Source organism: Embiotoca jacksoni, unplaced genomic scaffold, assembly GCF_022577435.1.
Source record: "Embiotoca jacksoni isolate LCO1_2020_lvr unplaced genomic scaffold, fEmbJac1.0.p SCAF_18, whole genome shotgun sequence".
NCBI lineage: Eukaryota > Metazoa > Chordata > Actinopteri > Embiotocidae > Embiotoca > Embiotoca jacksoni.
In genome coordinates, this window is record NW_027185318.1 from 2,818,510 (window position 1) to 2,829,706 (window position 11,197).

Here is an 11,197-nt window from a genome sequence, read left to right on the forward strand (position 1 = left end):
CCATTAATGGAAGTTTTTAAATCTCGCCACGGAGAACGTCATTAATCTGCACACAGAGTCTCTCTGGAGTGGAACGGTCGACTACTGCAACACTGCCAGCGATCTGTGAAGATGAGAAACTCCCCACTGTCCTCGTTCACTTTCCTTCTGTGGGAGGAAGTTCAATTATGATTGACATTAACTACTGTGACTCCAGACCGGATCCAAGTTGCACACTTTGCATTTTTCATGCTCTGCTAAACAGATGTGTGCTTACAGGTGAAGGGCAGAGCTACAAAGTGGTACTTCTGTCTGAAATTGCAGATGAAAAACTGTGACCTCTCCCCTCCTGATGGAGCGCTTTCAGCTAATTCGACACATATTGCATTTGTGTGTTGGATAATTGCAAAGCCAAAAGCCTCCGCCGGTCCCTCGGGACTCCCAGCACATCCATTCCCCCAGCGCCGGCACACAGACGTGGGCCAACTTCCAGACATATACTGTTAATAATCTGATTGAACATTTGTAGAGGGACCTTGAAAAGTCACATACTGTGCAACTTTCTAACACTTTAATGAAATTGCTTCTCATAATGTTGGCATTCACCGACTATTATGTTTTTCATTATGACAACCTACTGTGGGAGTCAAGCTCATTTTCATTTTCCCTGGATGTAAGAGGGCAATAAATCCATTTATTTGAATGCCCTACAGTGCCTGGTTTAACTCAGACCTTAACAAATAACCAAAGTAAAGTTCTTTGGATTCCTGATAGCAGGTATGGTAAATAAACAGAGCTTTATATCTTGAGCTCTGTTTTGCTTTCCAAAGAAATAGCTGCTGTCTGAAGCTGAACAGGATCTGTTATTTATTTCTCCACCCACTCTCCTATTCATCACCACTATTAAATTATCACTCTCTTTTCCTTCCCTAACTGAGCACGACTCTGTCGTCCGCTTCCGAGCCGCCTCACTGTGCCCTGAGTCAGGTGGTAAATAGGAAGCAGCGTTTAATTGTGGCTGTCTGCACTGTGAGTTTTCAGTCTGGGGCTCGTAGTACTGTATGTGCCTCCAGGTCTGGAAGGAGCTGCAGCGTCAGTTCCTGCCAAAGCCTTCTCCGTATGCCGAGCCTCCTCCTGCTCCTGCACCTGAATCTGGTGCCGCAGGGACTGAAGACCAACTGTTTTCTGCAAACTGACCTCTTTGGCCAAATGGATGAGGTCCTCACACAGCACCTGATGTCTACGATGAACACCAGCTGCAGCAAATAGTTTATGAGTTAAAATAGCCACAAATGTAATAATTGGTGGACTCTTTTTGATAAAGAGAGTGAGAGTGTTGGTCTGAAACAGTACTCTAAATATATAAGTCTAAATTAAACCACCTGCGAAGGATTCTAACAGATGTAAGGGAGCCTTTTCCTTCCTATTAGTCCCACGGGCTGTTTCAGTGGTCAGGGGTTCTCTATTGGCAAACGCTTCGCTAAGGAAATAATGCACAGAACGGCTAAGTGGGAAAATCTGCTTAAATCCCCTCCTGTCTTTGCAAAGCCGGCTAGGCCAGATCAAATTAAGTGGTTTGATACTTTCTCTGCCAATCGGATTAGACTGATTAATTCTCAAAAGTGTTTAAATGATTAAAGCTGGTTAATGGGCCTAAGGGAAGTTCATGGTGTCAGAGCCATATCAAACAGAGGTGGAGGAATAACAACACAAGAGGTAACTGTAAAAACAAAGCCGGCTTTATGTTTGCTATTTGTCAATTAACAGAATGCACACCTGCATATTCAACTGTATAGTCTTTTTGTTTCTTTCAAATTGCAAGACTCTGTGGGGAAGATGCTTGACAAATAGTGCATCTGCTGACACAGTGCCTAAATATAGAGTGCAAAATGGAGCAGAAGAAAGGGGCACAGTGTGGACCATAAATATTCACAGTCCATCTAGAAGGCGGGTAAAAGCAAGGTCTTAGGAGAAATCTTGTCTTCTCATGCTAAATGTGGCTACAGGCTTTGCCTCATCCTTTTGGATTTGGATGTCTCAGTCTGCGAATATTTGTCATCCTGAAACAGATCTTCATTATAAAATTTTCCTCCTATAAAGGCAGATGGAGAGAGAGAGAGAGAGAGAGCGAGAGACAGAAAGAGGGAGGAGGATAAACAGTTACAAAGGTTCCTCTCCTCCCCCTCTAACCCCCTCTTCTAATGTACTCGTCTCCTGAGGGAGTGGTATCCATCACAGAGACGGCTGGCCTGTTATGCCACTTTGCCTCGTGCATGTGAACACAAGGTGACTCTGGGAGAGACGCCACTCATGTGTGCCCAGTCTTATAAATGCAGCCCCATGTTTCTCCCATAAAGTGTCCATCAGCACCTTAATGCATCTCCCAGTGAAAGTGACAGAGCCGGGGCTTGCACATTATTAACTCCAGACATTTTTATGAGCCTGTGGAACAGAGTGCTCCTTTTGAATAAGATATGTGTCCAGTGTTCAGCGGCTCTATATCAGTCTTGTAGTTTTTGGCATATAGCAGCAGAACCTTTGATAGACACTGTTTTTAGTGTTTTTACATGAGGCTGAACTGCAGACTGCATCCCTGTAAATATTGTAGCTCTCTTATAATTATTCTCCAATGGGATCAAAATAGATTAAGCTTCATTTTGCTGTGTGCAATCCATTATGACACCCATTTGCTCGCACGGGGAAAAATACATTTATATTAATGTTATGTAAACAGTGCTTACAATGATAAATTGCAGTGTGTAATCATAAGCTCAGCAGAGGGGGGTTAAAGGCACATCCAAATTGGCAGGCTCATGATAAATGCATGGGATTTGTCTAAAATATTAATCAAATATAAATGTGCAATGAATTTAATAGTGGCTTACCTGAGTTATATTTAGTACCAATTAACAGCCATGCACATTGTTGGGACAGGAGGTAATGAGATTAAGTTAGACTGGCATATTTTCTGAAACAAGTAATAGAAGCTGAGATGATGTGAAGGGGGAACCCTCAAATTCATCTAGCAGAAGGAGGTCTTTACAGAAACGATCTGTAGGGTTTCTGCGTTGTGTTTTGTGTTTAGTGGATGTTCGCAGTTGGGAAGGACAACACTGGAACAACTTCCAATTAGGTTGTGAAAATATAACAACTATTTCATGATACAAATCATGTGTGAAAAGTGATAATATTGGCTCACGTGATCTAAAACATATTTCAGTGGCTATTTCGGGATTCAAAAAGACTCTCTGCTTATGCAACCAGGCAAGATAAGAGCGTAAAAACCACCAGCCAGCGCATTACACACTGAATGGAGGAAGACGCCCAAGCAAGGCAAGTTGAGTTTGGAAATGTCAAATCCGTGGTGGGTAATAGAGTTTACAGCGCGCCTCACACAGCCAATCAGTTGGCTGGAGTCAGCTCAGCCTCTGTCCGAGTTGTTTGGAGCCTGAGCTCAGAGATACTGTGCGTAAAATCGACCTGCCAGACGCAGCAGCGGTGCCATGGCATCCAGAGTTCCGCGAGCAAAGTCCATTCTTATACACACGGAATAACTTCCTTTTACACGGATGCCGTATGTTGTGCTACGATGGCAGTTTTCCCAAAACTGATAATGTGAAGTAGGAAGGTGGGTCCGTCCGTCCTTCTCCGTCGACTCAGTTGCGCCGAGGAACGATGCTGAACAAACCTACGGGAGGATTTTCTACAACAGGTAAGGAGATTGTCGGAGATGTTTAGCTGCTCGTGTCCCAAAAATAAGCTATTATTATTGGGTAAATTATTAGCACGAATCCGAATGAGCAAAAGAGTGAATAATATGAAAATAATCTCATGATCAGCTACATTAAATCTGAAGATGAAGTTTTACAATTTTATGTGAAGTAAAGGAATGTGCGATGTCAGGAAAATATTGTGCTTTTGATGCTGTGTTTATCTACGAGAAAATGAAATGTAAACTGTAGCAGACTAAACACAAAGACAGAAAGAGACGTGTGTTTATGTTGATTTTATAATCGTGGAGTCTCAGCTCAGTTCACGTGTGTTAAGTGCACTTCTTCCTGTGTCAGATGAATTATTTGTGGATGCGGGATGTGGTTTTTGTTGTCTAATGTGGTGTGTAATGGAATTCCTCGTTATCTGGAGAGTGGCTCTGCCTCAGAAGCATGTGAGGATGAACACGGTGCTGGAGATATACTGAGCCTGAGTCCTGTGTGTGTGGGCTCAGATTCAGCCACTGGCACAACATTATTCATGCTTCCACACGGCAAATAACCGTGAAAGCCGCTGTAGCTGCCATGAGCTTTTGTTCTCATGGGGGTCAAAGGGTCCCAAGGTCTCGTGTAGATCTGCATATCTTCTCTGAGGGACAAGAAATCATTACATATGCATGAAACAATGCAACCAATATAAATACTGTGGCTTTCCCCTGGCTTTGGCTTCCTTAGTGTTGGTTGAGACTGTTAGAGGCATCGATTCAAGTCTAAAAGGTTGTAGTTTGTAATGTTGTTGCGCTACATGGCATTACATTTTAGTATTCTAGTCATTCAGCTCAGCCCTTGTATGTCCGTATATCATCCCGTGCAACTCAGTCACCTCCCAAACCTCATAAATCAAGCCCCGCCATACTTTTTCCTTCTAATCATTGGAAAATTCTACATTTTTCTTGTATATTTCTACCCTGTGGCTTGTTTCTCCATTTGAATCTTTCAACATAATAGCATGAAATGACTGTGACTTGATTTGCTACGTTCTAATTCCAAAATATAATGCAGCTCCCTCAGTGACTATTATCCTATTTCATCATTAGTCATGGGATGAAAGATTAAATCAATGGATGAGTTTTTTGTGGGCCAAAGGGGACTGACCGTTGGAGCTGGATGGCCATTTGCAAAACAAAACGGTGTATTTGCTTACTCAAATGTGGACATGCTCAGATCACACAACCTCTCATTGGTGGACTTGTTGCCTTAGTGACAGCCTCTCCTGAAAATGTTATTGTTTGATTTAAAAAAATGATTATTTTACCAAAGCCACAGTTGTCATTCATCTTTAACTCATTTGTGCCACTCTTCAGCGGCATTTAATCAGTCAGCACACACAATAGTGAAATCAGTATGCACTGTGAAATACTGCAGCACCTGCTGCACTTTTCCCCTTGTTTTCAGTATAGGTGGCCGTGACATGCGAAAGATATTTCTTCCCACATGTTTATATGAAAGTGGGGGTGTGAGATGCAACAGTTGAATATACAGCAGATGGTGATTTCATGGATCAGACTGGCGAGAGCTAGTGAGAGGAATGCTGATTGCCAAACAAGATGAAAAATTTTCTGCAGGGCATACAATCACTAAAAAACACATTTTTGGAACAAACTTTATTGCAACACTGCACCTAGATAAACGGCATAGGCCCTTAAATGTGGGATGTTTTAATTGGATTGCTTTTTTCTAGTTTGTATTCATCACATTAAATTGTAACATGTTTTTTTCAGCTACCAGCCTTCCAGATCTTCTTTGGACTCCATCCTGTGATCCACTAGACATTTGAACCAGCCCCCAATCATGGAGAGCCTCAGCGAGCTCCAAAACCCCCTCTTGGACAAAACCAACAGACATGCGGTTCACAACGACTACCAGGGCTACCAGTGCGACTACCCAAGCCAGCCTTATCGGGACAGCCTTATTGGCTACTACTACACTGGGACCAATGACAAGCATAAGACTCAGCAGTTCTTGGATGCAACTTCCCTTCATCTAGCAGTGGAGGCCTTTTACAGGCCCAATTTCATCCTCTACAAGGATGACGTCAGCCTTCACAGCAAGGACTCGAAGAGCGAGAGTTTCGAGACCACTTTCACAGAGAGCAAGGACGCCGGGTCAGACGGAGTGTCTTCGGGAAACACAGGGGAGAGCATACTAGGAGAGAAGGATGTGAAGATCCAGACGGTGTCGTATGAGGTGGAGGACGAGCAAGGTCCTGAATATGAGGTCAGCGGTCACGCCGGAGCAAACTATGAACATGTCTGCATAGTTGGACATGTGCAGTGATTTATAGGCATTTTATCTGTAGTAGTAGGTACCTCATTGTAAGTCAGAATATATTTCAGTTGTAGGCTGACTCATGGTTGAATTCTAACTGTGTAGTTGTAGAAATAGTTCAACTCCAGTGTTCTCAGGACTCCTACAAGCTCTATCGCAATAAGTAGTGTAATTACACATGCTAGAGAAGAAACCGATGCAAGAGTCATTTAGCAGTTTCTGACAGAGTAATTCGAATATTGAGTTGCTATATGAAATTACAGGCGTTTTAAGATTTACTTGAAACTGTCAGCTATCCTTCAGCAGAAAATGAGTCATGGTGTGTATAATGTAGTGATGCTTATTATTTCATTTACTGTTCTAATAGAGTGCTAGTGTGTGTCACGCTTATTTCTCTCCCTGTTTTATAAGTGGTCACTTTGCTGAAGTCTTTCAAATGCATACTGTAGCAGGGTAATGGTACAGTTTTGTTTTAGAATAAGAATATGACACAGGCTTTTGTTCTTTTTGGGACTATAACTAAAATCCCCCCCCCCCCAAAAAAAAAAAAAAAAAAAAAAAAAAAGCCAGCAAAGAGAGCAAGGTCTTTTCAGAAGTAGAGAAAATCGAATTTCACCCCGCTCGTGAAATACTCAGGGCTCTGAGCTGGCACAGGAAGAAGTATAGCACCCTAACTGGGCTGATGATTGTGCCAGCTCTTGTCACTCGGAGGCCTGGCAGATGGATAGAGACATGGAAGCAACTGCCATTAATGCCATAAGTAATGTCGTGCTTTGAGGATATTAAGGAGGACTCCGCTGATTCATGGCTGTCGGAGCAGGTGAGCCTGGAGTTAAAGTTATTCCATGTCAATTCAAAAGAGCAAATTAACCTGATGAACAGAGCTCAGATGAAAAGTTGGGCTTCCCATTGGTTTATTTGAGTTTTTGCTCCGCACTAGCGTTTCTTTACTTTTCTTTCTTGTGTGCCTGTGTGTGTTTGTATGTACGTGTGCCTCGCTGCTATATTCCTGCGTGAATCACAAAAACACACACAAACTGTGCCACATGTGAGTTGATGCGTGGCAGCTTTCTGCAGCAGTAAATCCAACATTAAGAGGAATTTCATGGCCACACGGATAAAAAAAAAAAAAAAAATAAGAGGAGCAGAACAGAGCAGGACAAGGCATTACACGCATCGACTTCCCAGGATAGAGTCTGCAGTGTGTCTTTTCCATCGTGTCTTTGTGTACAAACAGCAACAGAACAAAAAAAAATAATTCAGCAGTTTGTCATGTTTGACATCTGTGTCACAGAGAGTAACAAGACCTTGTCCATGATGCCACGATTGCCACAACAAACAAACAGTGTGTGTGTGTGTGTGTGTGTGTGTGTGTGTGTGTGTGTGTGTGTGTGTGTCCTGGTGTTGAGTCAAATGTCCCCTCCGAACGCTAACGAGGCCTCGGTGAGAGCAGTGACAGGGTTGTTAAAGGTGGAGCCCCGTCACTTATACTTGCAGAGCAGACTGGGACAGCGTCCCCAGTCGACCGGAATCGGTGTCGTGCAGCCCGTCAGTAGCACTGAATGCACCAGTCACTCAGGTCTGTTATCAGGTCTTGCTACAAAGATAGAAGGAGATTACTGCTGTGTGTGTCCACCAGTTTATTCATGTGATGTCAGATTATGCAGCTACGACCAGCTGCTGTTTTGATGGATCACACCCGGCTGTCCAGGTGGACAGTGTTCATAAAGCAGATAACAGATAATCTTTTCTTGGCAACGGCAGCGGTTTGTAAACGGTTTGGATAACAGGGCTCCCATCCTCCACTCACCTCTAATATGCGAATAAGGTTTCTTCACAGAAATACTCTCAAATTAGCTGAATGTAATTACATTATATCCTGTGGTTTGGTAAATGTGGATCTGATTAAAAGCTAAAAAAGAATATTATGGAGAAGATGCTTAAAACTGGGGCTGCCTGTGAGCAAGTGTGGTTCCTTTGTTCCTGCTCACCTCCCTGACTGTTCTTTAATTACACCTTAAATGGTTGCTTTAGTTCCTGCCTTACATATTGATTTCCGTTTTGTGCTTCTTTTTCCCTGCTTTGATTGATCCCTGAAGGCAGAAAGACTAACAAATGAAACCTGCTCTATATAGGGGGTGTTTACTCAGGCAAACATCCTCTCCATCTCCGGGACAGCTGAGAGAAGTAAGGCCATGTTCTCTTAAAAGGTCAACCATGCAGTCACACCGCCATCCTTCCTGCAGGCACGATGTAGTCTGAGTGGCATTTGAATCTACCATTCATTAGCCCCCTCAGCCCCCGTGGCCCCGAGTCTCAGTATCAAGGCACAGTATTGGGAGCCTGTGGAACACACCCTGCCATGTAAGACGCCGGGTGCATTACGGAAAGATGGTGGAGGTCTCTCAGGCTGGGGAAGCAATTTAGCACATAAATGACACCGTCTTCTTGCTGTTTCTCCTGTCACCTCCCAATGATGGAACAATCCGTTAATCCCGTGTTATCTGTCAGGCTGCTCATGGGTGTTGACAGAAGCACCAAATCCTCTCTGGCTGGCTGAGCACATCCTGTCCTGGCTGGTGGTGGAACAAGGGCAGATACACTAGCCGCGGGAGGCGGGGGTGGAGGGCATGAGTTGTCAATTTACACCACTGTGAAGATGTCCAAAGTGAACCAAACTATTTACACTTCAGCCATTCTGTAGGAATCATTCTCCAGATCGCAGCCTCACCTTTTGTCTTAGTGTACAATATAAATGCGTTTGTCTCAAAATACATAAATGTGTAAACATAGCCGGAGTAATATCATCCATTCCTTTTCACACACTCAAATATTCTGTACGCCCCGTGTCTTCCAGAGTGACAGCTCCAGCGACAGCGAGAGTGAGGACAACTTCATCGTGCTGCCCCCTCGGGACTACTTGGGCCTCGCCATCTTCTCAATGCTCTGTTGCTTCTGGCCCTTGGGCATCGTTGCCTTTTACTACTCTCACAAGGTAAAGGCCGACAGACCTCAAGCCTGTCATTAACTCTGATTACACTGCGTTCTATTTAAGGTCAGTGAGCACAAGCACTCAGACAAGTGCCACCGCAGCCCATTTTACACCCCGTGACCCTCCGTGCATTTTGTTTCAGATGATTGACTGTGTAAATTCAGCAGCTTCGGCCCACTTGTCAGTCATTCCTATTCACCTCAGGAAACCATTAACATTGAGGTATTGGTTCAGTGTGCTCTGTATTAGAAGTGCTCCACAAGAACATTATTTTTCGTCTGCTTCGTCTGCAGCCGAGACCTCGTTGGTAATTATACACCTCAGGTTTGTGTAATGCCAGTATTTGTCTAGCTCAAATACATTACTGGTTCATGCCCTGCAACCTCAAACACAATGCAGCATATCTTAGTAGTTTTGCATCATCTTCCACAATAATTACAGTGAAAACTATACCAGAAAAGAAAATTACATGTCAGAAGAATAAATAAAGGCCGGGCTCATTTTTTGATAGGAAACCAAAACACCCAAACAACACATTTGTCACTGTCAGAGGGTTAATGACCTAATTGCCATGGTAACTAATGGCTCCCTGAGAGCATTTCTTGTTTTCTCTCTTTTAACTGTGGCTTAACACCTACTCGTACTGCTGATGAGTAATGCACAGGCTCATTTCACACTCTGCTTTTTGTTTTGTCAGACCGGCAAGGCCATTGCTAAGGGAGACTTCTCCAGAGCAGGGATGAGCTCCAGAAGAGCCCTATTCCTGGCCACACTTTCCATTACCATTGGAGCAGGGATGTATGTGGGGGTGGTTGTGGCCCTCATAGCCTACCTGTCCAAGCCTGGACACGTATAGCGCTGGGACTACTTGCTTGGGGGAGGAGATGGAGAGTAAGAGGAGGCGAGATGGGAGGAAGAGGAAGGTTGGACAGACGTCTCTGCCTCTCCTGAAGGTATGTGCCTGTGCTGACGCCTGGCTCGATGCAAAAAGAAGAAGCTGTATGAAGAGAAAAGACTAAACCAGAGGAGGGGAAAAAGAAGAAAACATGTGGATGGAGTTTTACTTGAACTGCATATTGATCCAGACTGAATCTTTATTTCTGGGATGCAACACTCCCACCAAGGTATTCCACCATAACAAGAAGAAAAGACAGCGCTGAGAAAGATGACAACTCTTCCACGAAGCCTGTTTTCGCTTACGTTAGGAAAAAAAAACGAACTCATAGCAGTAAACTACCTATCTTTTACCACATTAGTCATTTATAGCCTTTTTATTTGACCTTAAAGTGGGTGTACTATCTGTCCATACTATTGCAGTTTGTCTATTGTCCACTTTGTAAATTAATTTCTTTGGGGGAAAAAAAAAAGAAGTCGGCCAGTGGATTTTTATGTGACTGTTTATTTAAAGAATATTCCAGGAAAGGATCCCGTCAGTAAGAAGTGAGAAATGAGCCCCGAAGACAACAAAGGTTGAGAGTGTACACAAAGCTGCTGCGCAGTGGACAAAAGGGTTCATAGTGTCTATTGTGTACTGCATATGTAGTCAATAAATTTGGCATGAATAATGAAATACATGTCTTACATTCCATTTTTTTAAATTTTATCTGCGAGTGGTGTCTTAGAGCAGGCGAAGTTCTGCGGCGAGAAATTATGATTTAATTTTAAAAATGAACAGTAGGAATAGATAGCTGAAAGTAATGAATAGGTAAAATTTCTGAAATAACAGTTCAAACAGAGTTAGAGTTGACATAACTGGCTCACTAAAAGGAAAAACTGAACAGTTTAAATTGTTGGATAAAAGTAATGGAGAGACAGAAAAAAAAAAGTGCAGGTAACAGATAGACAGTTGAAATAGCTCAAAAAAATATATATATAATGAATAAGTTACAGTTGACACAGCAAGCTAACTAAAATTAATAAATAGTTGAACTCTTTGGGATGGTTCAAACAGTTAAAGCTAATATTGTATCTAAGAGAACAAATAAGTTTCAGGTGACAGTTAGACAACTAAAAATAAGGAGGGTGTCAGTGTTGAGGAAGTTAACCAATATTATTAATAAGAGTACGACAGCACCACTTTAGGAATTTCACCTAAAGAATAAGTTTTGCCCCGAACAGTATCAAGAACATCAGAAGGCACTCGGGTTCATTACACTGATGAGCAGGAGACGTGGTTCTATTACAAAAC

The 11,197-nt window shown here is 43.0% G+C and overlaps 1 protein-coding gene across 1 annotated transcript; it reads left to right on the forward strand.

Annotated features, from left to right (window-relative positions):
• Positions 1-3,094: 3,094 nt before the first annotated feature.
• Positions 3,095-10,579, forward strand: LOC138199832 (synapse differentiation-inducing gene protein 1-like). The gene is made up of 4 exons (XM_069152063.1): positions 3,095-3,691; positions 5,471-5,966; positions 8,875-9,012; positions 9,707-10,579. Exons 2-4 carry the CDS (start codon positions 5,541-5,543, stop codon positions 9,863-9,865), a joined length of 723 nt encoding a protein of 240 aa, XP_069008164.1. The 5' UTR covers positions 3,095-3,691; positions 5,471-5,540; the 3' UTR covers positions 9,866-10,579.
• The last annotated feature ends 618 nt before the right edge of the window (positions 10,580-11,197 follow it).

Bases quoted from the DNA above. Each gene is read 5' to 3' on its own strand.
- LOC138199832 (XM_069152063.1), top strand. From the start codon at position 5,541: ATGGAGAGCCTCAGCGAGCTCCAAAACCCCCTCTTGGACAAAACCAAC. The intron at 5,967-8,874 runs GTCAGCGGTCAC...CGTGTCTTCCAG, and splicing joins AGCAAGGTCCTGAATATGAG to AGTGACAGCTCCAGCGACAG. The intron at 9,013-9,706 runs GTAAAGGCCGAC...TTGTTTTGTCAG, and splicing joins CCTTTTACTACTCTCACAAG to ACCGGCAAGGCCATTGCTAA.